At 56.9% G+C, this 16,212-nt stretch overlaps 1 protein-coding gene across 7 annotated transcripts in view; it reads right to left on the bottom strand.

Moving 5' to 3' along the window:
- SBF1 (SET binding factor 1) overlaps positions 1–16,212 on the bottom strand; it is a 52,016-nt gene that overhangs the window by 20,190 nt on the left and 15,614 nt on the right. For all 7 annotated transcript variants that reach the window (XM_065743847.1, XM_065743849.1, XM_065743850.1 and 4 more), the window contains exons 2-9: positions 10,839–10,924; positions 7,298–7,435; positions 7,040–7,168; positions 5,459–5,569; positions 2,821–2,926; positions 2,227–2,359; positions 1,638–1,746; positions 114–227 (exon numbers count right to left, since the gene is read on the bottom strand). In XM_065743847.1, coding sequence (XP_065599919.1) covers positions 114–227; positions 1,638–1,746; positions 2,227–2,359; positions 2,821–2,926; positions 5,459–5,569; positions 7,040–7,168; positions 7,298–7,435; positions 10,839–10,924 — 926 coding nt within the window. The remainder of the gene's footprint in view (positions 1–113; positions 228–1,637; positions 1,747–2,226; positions 2,360–2,820; positions 2,927–5,458; positions 5,570–7,039; positions 7,169–7,297; positions 7,436–10,838; positions 10,925–16,212) is intronic.

Below are 16,212 nucleotides of genomic sequence, written 5' to 3'. Positions count from 1 at the left end.
AGCAGGGAAGGGAGGTGCTCCTCCCTTCTGCTGTGCCCTGGGGAGGGCAGTGCTGAGCTTCCCAGTTCAACACAGACAGGGAACTGCTGGGAGAGCCCAGATGCGGCACTTACCATGGAGAGGGCTTCACGGGTCTGCTGTAGGAGAGGCTCAGGGAGCAGGGAGATGTGCACACACTCAGGGACGTTCACTGTGCCCCCATCCAGGTCTGCGATAACCACGTCCAGCTGGAAGGGGTGAGACAGCTGTGAGACAAGGCCAAGACATGGCCCACCACCTCCTGGTGTCTACGGTGAGCTAACAGGGAAATAACCCAGCCAAGGAGAGGGGAACGTGGGGGAAACACCAGTTTGTCTCTGCCCACTGCAAGCTCAAGCGCTCCAGCCCTCAGCAGCTATTTTCACTTATCCATTAAGAACACAAACACTTGCAATACGTAAACGGTAAGGGGTTCCCATCACTGCCTGCGGTGGAGACCACAAGCTGGGTGAGCTCTCACTGGGAACACACTGACACCAGCCCCAGCACAGACGCCTTCCTGCTTCAGCAGAACGGCACTGTTCGCTTTGCTCAGAAGGCTGCACAAAAGCTTGCTTCAGTTTAGATCAGGCTCATTATGTTTTGATTTCATCCCCTTTCTAGGCTGAAGTCTGTCAGGCTGAAGTGCCAACACAGCCTCTTGGACTGACGCTGCCAGCTCAGCTTCAAAATCAAATCCTCAGTTAACCCAGCTGCTGTGGTGTAGAACAGAGACCTGACCCAGGCAGAGCGGCCTCAGCCAGCCCCACGCGGCTTCCTGGACCACAGCCCAAGTTGGCAGCCAGCACAGCACCATGAGCATGAGCCAAGCACCTGGCTGCTGCCTCAAGCAGGGCTTGGGATGTGGCTGCTCACATCAGGGAAGGCTTGGGGCTGAGCTGTTGCAGGGAAAAACCTGGGGGTCCTGGTGGCCAGCAGGCTGACCATGAGCCAGCAGTGTGTCCTGTTGGCCCAGAAGGACAATGGGACCCTGGGTGCACCGCACAGAGCGTGGGCAGCAGGGCAGGGAGGTGCTCCTGCCCTCTGCTCTGCCCTGGGGAGGGCACAGCTGCAGCACTGCTCCCAGTGTGGGGCTCCCCAGTTCAGGCAGACTGGGAACTGCTGGAGAGAGCCCAGCGAAGGGTGCAGGGATGATGAGGGCCTGGAGCACCTCCTGATGGGGACAGGATGAGAGCCCTGGGGCTGTGCACCTGGAGGAGAGAAGGCTGAGGGGGAATCTGAGCAATGCTGACAGATATCTTAAGGGCGGGGGTCAGGAAGAGGGGGCCAGGCTCTGTTTGGTGGTGCCCAGCACCAGGACAAGGGGCAGCAGGGACAGACTGGAGCCCAGGGAGCTCTGTCTGACCGTGAGGAAGAACTGTGTGCTGTGATGGTGCCAGAGCTCTGGCAGAGCTTCCCAGTGAAGTGGGGGAGTCTCCTTCTCTGCTGAGATCCAGACCTGCCTGGATGCTCTGTGTGCAGCTGCTGCGGGGAACTGCTGGGGGGGAACTGCACTGGGGGAACTGCAGAGGTTCCTTTCAGCCACCACAGATCTGGGTTCTGTGATCCCACTGCTTCCCCTGCTGCCAGCACACAAGGTATGGCTCATGGGGTCTCACCAGCTCCTGTGTCTCCGACTGGAAGATGGAGTGGACTCCAATAATGAAGGGTGTCGGTGTGCTCAGCACCTCCAGGAGCTGCGCAGGCAGGATGGGTACGTATGTGAAACTGCAACCAGAGAAGAGCATCACTGCAACCAGCAGAGCCCTGCCAGGCACCGAGCCTCTGTCCCCTGCCCTCCTGGGGGAGCACAGCCCAGCACTGTGCCCACAGTGCTCCCACAGTCACCAACGCGCCCCTCCAACCCAACCAATTCTAACTCAACGGTTCTGTGCTCTTCCAGGATCCTTCCAACCTAACCATGCTATCACTCAGTGACTCTATGATCTATAATGTCTCTTCCAACCCAACCACTCTACAGCTCAATGATTCTGCAAGATGTGCAGTGGCACACAGCAAGGGTTCCAGGGAAGGAGCTCTGAAAGCAGCCACACACACCCTCCACAGCTCCCACATTGTTGAGACTGCCCTGCACCAGCAAAGTGTACAGCACAGACAATTACTGTCTAGCTAACTATGGAGAAAGGGGTGATAGACAACCCAGTAGTGCTCCAGAGCTCAGTCTGGGGCTTGAGGCTCTTCTCTCACCTGTACTTGAGGGGAAACATAAGTGCAAGGAGAGCCCGGCAGGCATCGGTGAGCCGCTGGTAGCTGCTGGAGAGAAACAGGATCTTGTGCTCAGTGAGAGCTGCGCAGAAGAGATACAGCACGTTGGTGATGCCTGGGGAGAAGGGAGAGAGCAGCATTCAGAAAGGGGGCTCCCCTCCCATGCTCCAGCACAGACCCTCCCAGCCCACTCCTTCACCCAACAGCGGTGCAGCCCTGGCAGTGCTGCCCAGAGCTGTGGGTTGCCCCATTCCTGGAGGTGCTTGAGGCCATGGATGGGGCCCTGGGCAGCCTGAGCTGTGGGGCAGAGGACACCCAGCCCATGGCAGGGGTACAGCTGAGGGGTGCCTTCCAACCCAACCATTTCATGACTCAATATAACGTCCCCTGCAACCTTTCAGTGATTCTACGACCACTGCTGGTGCACTGCTGCTCCCATCCCACCCCGTACACGAGGGCAGAGCCAGGGGAGCTCTCTCCAATGCTGTGCAGTTGGATCTGAGCCCAGAGCTGACAGCCCTGGGCTGCTTTTGGCACCGGACCCGTTGGGAAGGAGACGTGGGGAGAAATCCTCACCGAGCTGTCGGAAGAGCAGAGCCACGCTGCAGCTGCTGACGGGAAGCGAGTCATTGATGGGTGTCTGGATCACCTGCCTGTCCCCTGCACCCAGAGAGATCGTCCGCTGCAAGAGAATGTGGGAGGTGACGGGGTGGCACTCAGAGAGGGGCCACCATGAGCCCTGATGGACCCAGGTGCCCGAGGAGCAGCCCTGTGCAGCAAGAGCTGTTGCGTGCCCCCGGGACAGGGCACAGTGGGCACAGCCTCATCTCTTCTTCTCCAGGGCATTTTTGTTCCAAACTGCAGCACTGGGATGCCTGCAGGTCCCCGGCCTCTCTCCAGAGACACGAGGGCAGCACAGGCTCAATGAGAGCTCTTCCAGGGCTGTGCTGCTCTGAAGTAGGTTTGGCCACGTGCCCCGTCTCCCTGCTCAGCCCCTCGGGTCCAGAGGGCTGCTCCCAAAAAAAGGCTTCTGGCCAGGCAGAGCCAGCACCCTGAGCTGCAGCTGAGCAGCAAGCAGGGTCTCCTAACCATGGGGAGGCAATGGCGTGGGGCAGGAACCAGCCCCATGGATGCAGCAGCACCAGAGCTGCTTGCAGAACCCTCTGACAGGAGGAAGAGAGGTGGCTAATGAGGACACAGACCCCAGAAAGAAAAGGTGTGCGTACCACTGCTTCGTCGTCCACGTCAGGCTGAGATAGAGACAGACAAAGATAGCACAGTCGGTTAGAAAGGCACAAACGCAGCCGGACGAGGGGAGACAACGGCACAAAGCGGGGAGCAGCGCTCTCGGAGGAGGAGAGGTGCACACAGACAAAACAAAGCAGCCACCACCACACTGAGAAAGAGCGTTTGGACACAGGGGGAGCAGAGGGAAAGCACAGGGAGGGGAGTGCCACTGACACATCGTCCTCAGCGTGCTCTGTGTCCCCAGGGCACAGAAGGATCCTGCCAGAACGGGGACGTGACAAATGGCAGTGCCCAAAGCACAGCTCACTGCCTTCCTCCTGCTGCAGGAGGGCTCCAGCAGGGAGGAACCAGATGGGCTGGGATGCTGTCGGGTGCCTGCACTCAGCCTGGCATGGCCACGGGCTCAGGTTCCCCCAGGTGCTGGGGAATTGGGTGCTGCCTTTAGCTGAGTGCAGGGACACGTGCCACATCTGCAGCTGCTTTCCAAGTGTCAGCGAGGTAGAACAGCTCTGGGAAGCTGTGCCGCTGCCTTCAAATATCTCCTGAGAGAGGGTCTCCCTGGGTGCTGCCCACTTCTCCCATCTCCATCACTCACCCTCCTGGAGTGGGAGCACCTTCCTTAGCAGAACCAGAAGCTACCAACCTCATGTCGTCCCTTATTTTCCAAGAGCCAGGTTTGATATCTAAGTGGGAACTTGTCTGCTGTGCTGCTTTAAGTGTTTAATGCTCAGAAAGCTTGGGAAGTTTGAACAGAGGGGTGTGAAAGAGCATAATGGATGGGAGCTCACTCGGTTCTGCTCCTCTGTTTCAGGACTACACTGAAACACACGCCGTTGGTTTCAAGTGCTCAGAAGACACGGCCGATGTTTCATCCATTTACCTGTGCTCCAGTGTCCTTCCAATCCAAGACTGTGCTCAAACCTCAGGACCACAGGCATAAGAGGAAGAACAGAACTGCCATTATTTGCTTTAAAAGAGCACTGAGATCTGGGGGGAGTGATGTGAACCCAGCTACAGCGTCAGCATTCTACTTCTGTGTTGTTTTCCAAAGGGACACAGTCAGGGGGCACGGTAGAGATGGGCTGGTGATCAGGAGATGATCTTAGAGGTCTTCTCCAACCTCAAGAACTCTGTGGTTCTGTCAGAACAGTGGCAAAATCCTAAGAGGTAGCTAGGACATGCTTGGAATTGCTGTACAAAAGCAAGAAGTGGATTTACTATTTCTCCTCTTTAAGCTACTGTGTTCTGATTATGTCTCTTGGAATGGTTTCAGATCTCAACTTAGTTTGCAAAAGGGAGCTGGATAGATACCAGGTTTATCACAATTTCAGATCAATTAGCAATATCAATCGCCGGAGGAGATGGTTTACTTAAACACTGATAACAAACCTGCGTAAGCCACAGATTACTCAGGACTATTTCACACCATTACATTTCTCTGTTACAGGGATATCAGCTGGCAGGAGCTGGGGGGCCAGGCAAGCTCTCTGATCAACGAGCATGGGCTCTGCTTGTCCCATGTCCCTGGAGCTGGCACACACAGCCTGGGCCTGCCAACCCAGAGCAGTGCTCTGTGTGCTCGGATGGGTCTGAGCAGAGCAGCCCTCTGACACAGGGAGACCACAGCAGGGGTTTGCACAGCATGAACTGATCTATGCAGCTCCTGGGGGGCCGGGACAAAGCTGCTGACCCACGGTGAGGTGCTCTCAGCCACCCCAGGGGCTGAGCTGTTCCAGCTGATGGAGCTGCATTGTTCTGCTCTGCAGCACTCAGGAAGGTGCTGCCTGCATGAGCCAGGCCCTGCCGGCAGCAGAGCCTCCAGCAGCCCCCAAAGCAGCTTGTGCAACGAGCTGCTGCCTGCAGATGGGTCAGGAAGGCAGGAGCAGAATGCAGCCACGCAGCAGGGCCCTGCCCCATGCCACAGGGCTGGGGACAAGACAGCGTCGGGAGGTTGTGGGGCACCCACCTGTGCTCCACCAGTGATGGGGATGGTGCACGTCAGCAGGTTCCCAATGACATTTTCCAGGGACACGCTCAGCCCGTCCACGTAGATGGTGTAGATCAAGCCCAGGCTGTTCTGCAGAAGGAAGCACAATATGGATGAGCAGCGCTGCAGGAAGCAGCTGCCTCCCAGCCCCCAGCAGCACAACAGAATCATAACACCATTCAGGTTTGAAAAAAGCACTGAGAACCCCCAGTCTGACCCCAACCCACCTCCACCGTGCCCACTGACCCACAGTGCCCTGTGCTCCCTGCTGCTCACGTGTTCTGTTGTCGATCTCACTGCTCTCACTTGCTGCTTTGCAACCATCTATCAGCCAACATGGAGCCAACTCGTGCTCAGGCACCTCCCAGTTACCCCCACCATCAGTATGAGCTGGGGGATAGAAGGATGAAACACAGTCCTGCAGAGAGCCATGCTCAGGGGCCCTGAGCACCTGAGGGAGCTGTGAGAGTCCCTGCTCAGTGCAGGCAGTGGGACCTGGTGGCCTTCAGAGGGCCCTCCCAACCCAAACTGTTCTGTGATTCTGTGATCCCACCTACACACGCAATGCTGGAGCACTGGCACAGGCTGCCCAGAGGCTGAGCAGCCTCCATCCCTGGAGGTCAGTTCGGGTATTGGGAACATTTCTTCCCAGAAGAGCAGTCAGGGACTGGCACAGGGTTCCCAGGGCAGTGAGGGAGTCCCCATCCTTGGGGATAATCAAGGAATGTGCAGATGTGGCACTTAGGAACGTGGTCAGTGGGCACGGTGGAGGTGGGTTGGGGTTGGACTTGGTGATCTCGAAGCACTTTTCCAACCTGAATGGTTCTACAATTCTCTGATCTCCAACCCCCACCTGGAGGTGGTCCTTGGCCCCCTGCTCCAGCTGTCCTGTGCCTGAGCTGGGGTAGGAGCAGCCCCCTCACCCCCCATGGGATGTCCCCTTGGCATTCTGTAAAGCCTAAAGTTTGCAGCTTTAGGCTGAAGTCTGGGGCATTCTGCAAAGCCTGCTGCTTGTTGGTAACAGCTCTAGGATGAAGAATGGGGTGACATTACTCCCTGACAGTCATTCTCAATCCCAGTGGTGCCTGAACACCCTGAGGGAGCACCCCATTCTGGGGCAGGAGGACAGCAAGAGCTCCAAGCCCAGAAAGCAATATCCCACAGAGGGAGGGAAACAAGGAGGATGGGGAGAAGAGTGATGGAGATGTCCTCCTCCACATGCTGTTAGCAGCGAGCCCGCTGTACGTGCCAGACGGACTCCTCCTTTGGATCCCTCAGACTGCAAGCAGCGGTGCAAGGCAGCTGGTGCCACCTGTGAGCAGCCCGTGCCCTCCCACACCTGTCCCAACCACATAACACAGCGAGTTTGAAGAAAACAAAGGAGGTGGAGATAAAGGTCCCCAAAGGAACGGGCTGTTCTTCACGGGTGCTGCATTCACAGAATCGGGTGGCGGTGCCGTTCTGCGGTGTTGGGCACAGAGTTGGCTCCGTGCTGGGCTCCCAGCACTGCCAGCTCCGTGCTGGGGCTGCTCTCTGCCTCCCCTGGCCCCACGCACTCACCCTGAACACCTCAGCGTGGTCCAGCCGTGACACCAGCACCAGGCTCTTGGGAGCAAAGAGCTGCGCCGGTTGGACAGGAGATGCCGACTCCTCTTCCTCCTCCTCTCCATTCCTGGGGTGGCTTTGAGGCTGTGGAGACACAGAGATCAGCCCCAGCTCAGGGACAGACACCCTCCCCAATCCCAAATCCCAGGCTCTTCCACCAAGGGGACACGTAGAGCAGCCCCCAGCCCCTCCCCAGCCCCACGCCCGCTGTACCTGCGTGCTCTCCACGGCCTCCCAGAAGGTGAAGCAGGCGCAGTAGTGCCTCTCTGAGTTGATGTCAGTCAGCACAGCCACGAAGAAGGTGGGGGGGTTCCTCTCGGTGAACAGCTGCCAACCACTGGGCTGGCAGAACTGTGAGACAGGGCAGGGGATGGGGTCAGCAGTGAGGCCGAGGCTGAGCACACCCTCATCGCTGCAAGAAATGTGGGGCTGGGGGCTTTGGGGGCTAAAGCATCGGTGCGTTAGCAATGCTGTTTCTCTTCAATCCCAAGCACAGCCCCACATCAGCCTCGGGAAGTGGAGTTAAGGCAGCCCAAAGCAGGGCACGATGCTCCGGGAGGTGGCACTCCTCGCGTTGCCAACGCGGCCCTGCAGTGCTTCACTGCTTCCTGGGGACTTCCCGAGTGCCTCTGGGTAGTTGCAGCCCCAGAGCTCCACACGTGGTTTCCAAACCTCAAGGGATTTTCCTGCCCTTCCCCTTCTCAGCATCCGTACTGGGCTGAAGAGCGCTGGAAAATTCCCCGATATTCTTGGGGCTCCGTGAAAAGAGCAGAAAAACACAGTGGTTTCTGAGTGCAGGGTGACTTCAGCACAAGGGACAACGGGGCAGCAGGGACGGGCCAGCCCCAGCGCCAGCTCCAGCCCTAACTGAGTGAAACAGCTTCCAAGCTACTGCAGTCCTGCAATCTTTGGCCGCTCTCTGTGCCCCATAACCACGCTCTGTGTGCGTGGATGCGCTCCAGGACACACACCCAAGCTCCTCTCCCACGCAGCACGGGGCAGCCCCTCTGCAACCAAGCCTGCAAGCACTGCGTGGGGTTGTTATGGCCCAAATGTCACAGCCTTCATTTGGCATCGAGTGCTACAGATTGATCCCACCGATCCAGACCCTTCTGCCAAATCATCACAGAGTCCCTGGAGTTGGAAGGGACACACAGGAATTGCTGAGTCCAACTCCTTGCTCCATAGAGAGCAACCAAAACCCAAAACCTATGTTTGAAAGCACTTTCCAAATGCCCCCTGAGCTCTGTCATCTTGGGGCCATGCCCACAGCGCTGGGGAGCCTGTTTCGTTCCCACTGCTCCCTGGTGTTGAACCTTTCCCTAACCCCAACCTGGCCCTCCCCTGACACAACTCCATGACTTCAGGAAGGATAAACAATGATTCAGTGCCCTTCCTGAAAGATGGGCACAGCTCTGTGGAAGATAAGAGCAGCATTCACAGAACCCATTGAGTCACATTCAGTGACTTTATGAAGGTCCTTTCCAACCCAAACCATTCTGTGATTCCATGAAGGTCCCTTCCAACTCAACCCATCCCACGATCCTATAAAGGACCCTTTGAACTCAACACATTTTGTGTTCCTATGAAGATCCCTACCAACTCAAACCGTTCTGTGATCCCGTGAAGGTTCCTTCCAACCCAAACCATTCCGTGATCCTATGGCTTCCCGGCTGCAATGCTGGCATTCCTGAGGTAGGGATGTGCCCAGTGTTGGTCAGTGGGGCACAGCAGCCATCCAGGAGAGGGAGCACACATGGGGAGCCCCTCACTGTTCAAGGCAGAGCTGCGTGATCCTGCTGCAGGACGAGGGCTACAGGCAGCAGAGGGACTGCACCAACACACACACTGGAGCAGGAGGAAGCACCCGTTGCTGCAACACACACCTCGCTGGGTGCAGCTCTGGGAGTAGCAAACATTCTCAGTCCCAGCCCAAAGCTTTACTGACACCCTGGCACCATCCTGGATTAGGGATGGCCGTATTCAGCTGCTGGGCAGGAGTGATGCTCCCAAAGCCAGAAGCAGCTCTGACAACTGAGAAATGCCTTGGAGCCACCCAGCAGCTCCCAGCGGGACAACACTGCCGTTGTTCAGATTCCAGGGATTTTTTGGCTGGACCATTCGACCCTTGGGAAAAAAAGCACAGCTTTCCTCTTCCTTGGAACGGTTCCTGAGTGCCCTACAGACAACAAGGAAGCACGAAGCAGAAAAATAATATCTATTTTTTGCCTCAAAGTAAATAGCAAAGTCCAGAACTGTGCTGGAATTGTGGTGAGTGTGAGACAGAAGGGTTCACCACTGCTGCTCTGATGGTGTGTCACGCTCACCGCTGGGTGTGACACAGTGCAGCAGCCACACGGCATCCGGATGAGGCAGGGGATGAGGACAGGGACCAGGAGAAATGTCCAGCTCTGATGTATTCTGCTCATGGAGCTGCTTGCTCCTGGCAGGAGCTTGCTGGCAGCTGTCTCTTGCAAATGCCAGCAGTGTCTAGTGGTTCCCAGGTAAGCAGGAGGAGAGGTGATGGCCTCAAGATGTGCTGGGGAGGGTCAGGCTGGATATTAGGAAGCATTTCTTCTCCAAAACAGAGGTCAGCACTGGCACGGGGTGCCCAGAGCAGTGGGGAGTCCACATCCCTGGGGGTTTTCAAGGAATGTGGCACTTGGGGACATATGGTCAATGGGCATGGTGGGATGGGCCAATGGTTGGATCATCTTGCAGGTCCTTTCCAACCTGGATGATTCCACAGTTCTATGATTCCAGGAGCTCTGAAGGGCACGCATGGGGTGTCCTGTCAGCTTCACACTGTCACAGCCAGCGTGGAGGTAATCCAGCACCTGAGACGATGGAGATGGCAGCCAGCTCTCAAGGATGCCATGAAAGGTTGAAGGTGGCCAAGGACAGAAGTCAGGCTGACACAGAGGGTCAGGAGGAAGGGGCTGGGCTCTGTTTGGTGGTGCCCAGCTCCAGGACAACAGGCAGCAGGCACAGACTGGAGCCCAGGGAGTCCCATCTGACCACGAGCAAGAACTGTGTGCTGCGAGGGTGGCAGAGCCCTGGCACAGCTGCCCAGAGAGGTGGGGGAGTCTCCTTGCTGGAGATACTGACAACCCACATGGGGGTGGCAGCACCACCCCCCAGCACTGCAGCACAGGGTTGGCTGCAGGAATGGGTCCCCCTGGAAGCAGGAGGAGCAGAGTGAGGGGAACCACAAAGCAGATGGGCCCCAGGATTACCAGGGTCATAAGGCAGCACAAGGCTCTCTGAAACCCCACTTGTCTTCATATTCTGTGCCGTGTTTCAGTCAGAAACAGGGAAAGTCTGCAAAGGGGAAGAGAAGTGTGGAGGCTCGCCAGGTTGGAGCCCACACTGCTGTCCTCCAGAGCGGGGAGAAATGCAGCAGGGAAAGATTTTCCAAGAACTTCTGTTCAAACTTAGAAACGAAGAACAATCCTCTTATCCTTGATTAGTTAAAAGCTGGTTTGCAAAGAACCCGTGCAGTGCCAAATCGAGCTGGGTGTGTCGCCTTCTGCACAGCCTCAAAGGGCCGTACAGCAGCAGGAGGATACGGCTGGAGGGTGGGGAAAGGATGCCACCCCAACTCAGCATGCAGGTGTGAGCAAAGCACACCCAGGCCTGCAGCAGGGAAAGCCCCCATAGGGGAGATGCAGCTGCAGAGGGGGCTGTGGTGGGCACGAGGGGGTCCCCACCCCCCCTGCTCACAGCCAGGGGTCCCCAGGGGGGGAAGACTCACCAGCTCGATGCCTTGAGGAAAGGGGTTGTCCTCCCAGTCCTTCTCAGGGAAGCGCTGCAGGATCTGTCCCTGGCCATCCCCGCTCCCTGTAGGAACAAGAAGGGCATTAGGGGCTGGAGAGTGTGCAGCAGGACTGACCCCGTCCCCATGCACTCGCCCTGGCACAGCGATGGAGTGAGCACGCAGCTCGCACGCTTGCTCTCAGCAGGTGTCCCAGCCAGCAAAGCAGAAGTGTGGCAGTGCTCTGGCCAAGTGTAATGTGAAAGTTTCCTTCCTCCTGCTCCTTATCTCCAGCTTAGCCCTTGACATTTTGCTGAACAATGGAACCAAGCTGCCTGGTGTATTTTTTGAGCTCCCCTGGGGCTTGCAGCTGCCCCATGGCTTCACATCCTGAAACCCACACTGCTGCCAAAGGGCACTGCCCACCATTTCCCCTGGCTGGGCCAAACCTCAGCAAAGTGAGCTGCCCCCAAATCACTCCCAGTCCACGCTGCCCTCAGGCACAGAGATGGGGATGCTGAGGACAAAAGCAGTGCTGCTGGTGGCTCCTGGGGCAGCAAAACCTCGCAGAGAACCCTGTAAACTCACACTGTGCTCATGGGGGTTTGGTTGTAAGGTCAACAAAGTGACTGGGTGCTGGCCACGACCTCTCTGCTATGGAACTAAAAGTCACACTGCTGCAGTACAGAGCCCCTGCAACGAGAACCCCTCCTGCACAACCCCCTGCAGAGGGGACGGCTGCAGCCAGGGAGTGTGCACTGCTGCAAGGCCCTGTCCTGGGGGTAAGGACATCCCCAACCTCTGCAGGAGGAGCCTGGTGGGGGGGGTGCGTGCCACAGACTGGATATTTTTGGGCACCCAGGCCCAGCTCTGCCGCCCCACTCACCACCGGGCGGCCACAGCTGAATTTAGCAGGATGCAGCATTGGGAGGGATGCCACTTTTAGTCCAAAAGGACCAAAATGGAAAGGTCAGTGCCAAATTAGGAGGAAAACGGCGCTGAGAATCACGTCAGTCGAACCCTGGGCTCAGAGGCAGCTCCAGTGGCCATGCAGGGAGCCCGGAGAACGTGTGCCAATGCCAGGACACAGTGCAATGGGGAAAGGTGCTCTGTGTCTGCTTGCTGTTGAACACAGAATCACAGCATCAGTCAGGTTGGAAAAGACCTCTGAGAGCATCGAGTCCAACCCCAGCTCATTCCCACCGTGCCCACTGACCACGTCCCCAGGTGCCAGTCCTTGAACACCCCCAAGGACAGGGACCCTCCCCCCACTTACCCTGGGCAACCTGTGCCACTGCTGACTGCGTTTTGGAAAAGAAATTGTTCCCAATCTCCAACCTGACCCTCCCCAGCACAACACGAAGCCATCCCCTCTCATCCCATCACAACATAACGTTCTTCCTCACGGTCAGACAGAGCTCCCTGGGCTCCAGTCTGTCCCTGCTGCCCCCTGTCCTGGTGCTGGGCACCACCAGAGCCTGGCCCCCTCCTCTTGACCCCCACCCTTCAGACATCCATCAGCACCGCTCAGATTCCCCCTCAGCCTTCTCTCCTCCAGGTACACAGCCCCAGGGCTCTCATCCTGTCCCCCTCAGGAGGTGCTCCAGGCCCTCACCATCCCTGCACCCTCCGCTGGGCTCTCTCCAGCAGTTCCCAGTCTGGAACTGGGGAGCCCCACACTGGGAGCAGTGCTTCAGATGTGTCACCCCAGGGCAGAGCAGAGGGCAGAAACACCTCCCTGCCCAGCTGGCCACGCTCTGTGCAGTGCACCCAGGGTCCCATTGTCCTTCTGGGCCACCAGGGCTTTTTTTGCAGAGCTCCTTTCCAGCAGCTCGGCCTCATTACTTAGAAACCTCTGTGCCCACTTCCCACTGCGTTGCTGCTCTTAAGGGGCTGCCCCACCAGCACGTCCCCCCCTCTGTGTGCTCTGCTCCTTCCTTCCTGCCCCTCGGTGGGATGGATGGTGACACCTGGTCACCAAGGCCGGGGCAGCCCGGGGTTAATGGCAGGCTATATTGGGAAAGTCAATGAGATCTTATCACAGTACAGGAAACTCTAAATAAGCAAAAAGTTAAAACATTCGGCTGACGCACCACAAGCAGTGACCTTAACCCCCCAGGCAGGCAGTGCTGGCACGCTGGGGACAGTGGGGACAACCAGGGACAGTGGGGACAGTGCTGCCTGGGGAAGTGGGAGCACTTGGGGAGACCTCACTGAGGCTCCCAGTGCCTGAAGGTGCTGACACACAGGAGGAGAGTGATGGGATGTGGGGATTGGCTTTAAACCAACAGAGAGGAGACAGAGGAGCTGGGCAGGGTGAAGGCAGCAGGCGAGGAGCTGTGGATCTGCTGCCATTCTGTGGCTGGGTGATCTTTGAGGACCCTTCCAGCCCAATAATCCCATGGTTCTATCACCTTCCAGGACTTTTCCAACCCAAGACATCCTATGGTTCTGTGACCTTCAAAGTCCCATTCAACCCAACCATTCCCATGATCTTTAAGGACTCTCCCAACCCAACCATTCTATACTTCTGTGATCTTTAAGGACCCTTCCAACGCAATTACTCTGCAGTTCTGTGATCTTAAGGTCCCCTTCAACCCATGACTCTACGATTGGTGATTACAGGAATCAAGGAGCTCCCCACACTTCAGAGCTGCCATAAGTTCAGCTGTCTGAAAGCACCACAGAGTACTTCACAACAGCACTGAGCACGGTTACGTGGGTGGTTTCCTGCACATCATTAACCCCTGTGACACAAAGCCCTGGGACAACCTGGAAAGGGACCTGGAGCTTGTGCACAGAGCTCACTGCTCACACCCAACACCTCCTGTGAGCCCTCTGTGCTGCTCCCAGTGACCTCAGATCCTCGTGGGGCCGTGTAAGCAGCATTTGGGCAGCCGCCCTGCAAGCACTGTGAGTGATTGCATCAACTGAGGCTGCAGTCAAATGCCAGGACAGCTCAGCCTGGTGCTGCCCACTGGCACTGGGTGCTCCTCAGAGCAGACCGTTTAATGCCAGCTGGTAACAGAGTGCACAAGGTGGCTGGGATTAAAAGCCCACAACACTGAGCTGCAGTGATGAAGTTAGGAATGATGCAAAGAGCAGAGGACATGGCAGTGCTGCAGGGAATGGCACAACCCTGAGCTGAGCTACACGTGAGCCCACCATGAGACAGAGGCAGCAAGAAGCTCCCCAGCTCCTGCTGGTGGGGCACGCACAGGAAGGAAAGCGGCACAAGGCTGCAAAAGCACAAAGCTCAACCCATGCATAGCACAGATGGCACAGCAGCACAGCTCCCATCACAGGGCTGTGGAATGGCTGGGTTGGAAAGGTTCTTCAAGATCACAGGACTAAGGAATCCCATGGTTCACATCTAGCTTCTCACCCACCAGGACCTGAAGGCATACAATACCTTCGTCACTGCACAGCCCCCACCTACAGCTGCCATTTTGCTTTTACTTTCTGCCATCACGTGCCAAGCCAGCACTGGCTCTCATTTCCCCTGCTTTGCTGTCATGCCTCAACCCAAAGGAGCAGTTCTGCAGACAGACAACCTCCCCCTGGCCCCATCCTTCTCATTTCTGCCTTTCAGCACGAAGCACCTCTGAGGTCTGTCCCAGTCACACAATCTTCATGTGCAGGTTGTGGTGTTCACAAGTTTCCCACAAGAACAGGCAATTTGTCACACCAGGTGGATGGGGCGGGATGGGGATGGGCACTGTGGCTCACTGGGGTCAGCACACCAGGCAGACGGGGTGTTGTGACCCATGGATGTCTGCTCCTCCTTCCAGGAGAGCAGGGAATAGCTCAGGGAGATTTGTAGAGAGAAAGAGAATGGGGCAGAGAGCAGGGATGCACAGCTCAGCATCATGTCCGAGGTGGGCTCAGGTAGGACAGTGAGCTCAAAGATCCTATTTCTGACTTACAAATCCTGCCCCAAGCCCTGCTCTTTCCTCAGTGCCTGCTCACCCAGCTGCCAGGAGCTGTTGAGGGACAGTAACAAGATGGAATCTTGTTCAGGTTGGAGAAGGCCTCTCAGATCACCAGTCCAACCCCACTATGCCCACTAACCATGTCCCCAAATGCCACATCCCCACGGTTCCTGAACATCACCAGGGCTGGAGACACCTCATCCTGGTCAGCCCATGTCAGAGTCCGACCGCACATTCAGAGATGAAATCACCCCTGATATCCAACCCTGCACACCCTGAGCTTTGCAACACGCTGCTGTCCCTCCCACTTGGCAGTGGATGTCCCAGCACAGCGGATGTCCCTGGGGTGAGCTCTGTGCCCCCCATCACAACCATGGCCTCCGTGGGCAGCATGCACCCGGCCTTGTCAAAGCCACCGCGCCGCGGGGCACGGCCGTGCTGGGACAACACGGCGAGTGTCTGCTCCGAGACAATGGCACCACTGTTCCCTCCTTACATATTTATGACACAAACACGAAGAATGGCTTTTCTATGGGGGAGCACAAAAGGGTTGTGTGCCGTGCTGGAGCTGCCCGCTGTGCCCTGCCCCTCGGGGGGAAGCCCGCCCGCGCCCCACATCCCCGGCACGTCCCCAAGCACGGTGCTCCACCAGCCAACTACTTGCTGCTGTGGCCAGCAGCTGGACCTGTGCTGTCCTGAGCTGCTGTCCTGTCTGTCTGGTGGAGCACGTTCAGAGGAGGGTCCACAAGTCAGGGCCCAGGAATGGAAAGAGGGGGGACTGAGACTGGATGCAAGGAGCAAAGCCTTCAGACTGAGAGCTGTGAGGCACTGCACAGGTTGCCGAGAGAGGTGGTGCTGCCCCATCCCTACAGACAGCCACGCTCAGGGGATGGGGCCCTGAGCACCTGATGGAGCTGTGGGGGTCCCTGCTCAGTGCAGGCACTGAGACCAGACAGCCTTCAGAGGGCCCTTCCAGCCCAAACCATTCTATGGTTCTACAGAAGTAGCTCCCTTCCAATTCAACCCATTCTATGATCCTATGACGGTCCCTTCCAACTCAACCCATCCTATGATCCTATGAAGCTCCCTTCCAACTCAACCCATTCTGTGATCCCATGAAGCTCCCTTCCAACTCAACCCATTCTATGATCCCAAGAAGTTCCCTTCCAACTCAATCTATTTTATGATCCTATGAAGCTCCCTTCCAACTCAACCTATTCTATGATCCCATGAAGCTCCCTTCCAACTCAACCTATTCTATGATCCCATGAAGCTCCCTTCCAACTCAACCTATTCTATGATCCTATGAAGCTCCCTTCCAACTCAACCCATTCTATGATCCCAAGAAGTTCCCTTCCAACTCAACCCATTCTGTGATCCCATGAAGCTCCCTTCCAACTCAACCCATTCTATGATCCCAAGAAGTTCCCTTCCAATTCAAT

This window comes from Cyrtonyx montezumae, unplaced genomic scaffold (assembly GCF_038088225.1).
Source record: "Cyrtonyx montezumae isolate F1298 unplaced genomic scaffold, pur_monq_1.0 scaffold_3, whole genome shotgun sequence".
NCBI lineage: Eukaryota > Metazoa > Chordata > Aves > Galliformes > Odontophoridae > Cyrtonyx > Cyrtonyx montezumae.
Note: the sequence above shows the minus strand (reverse complement) of the source record. Positions and strands in the feature narration are given on the sequence as shown.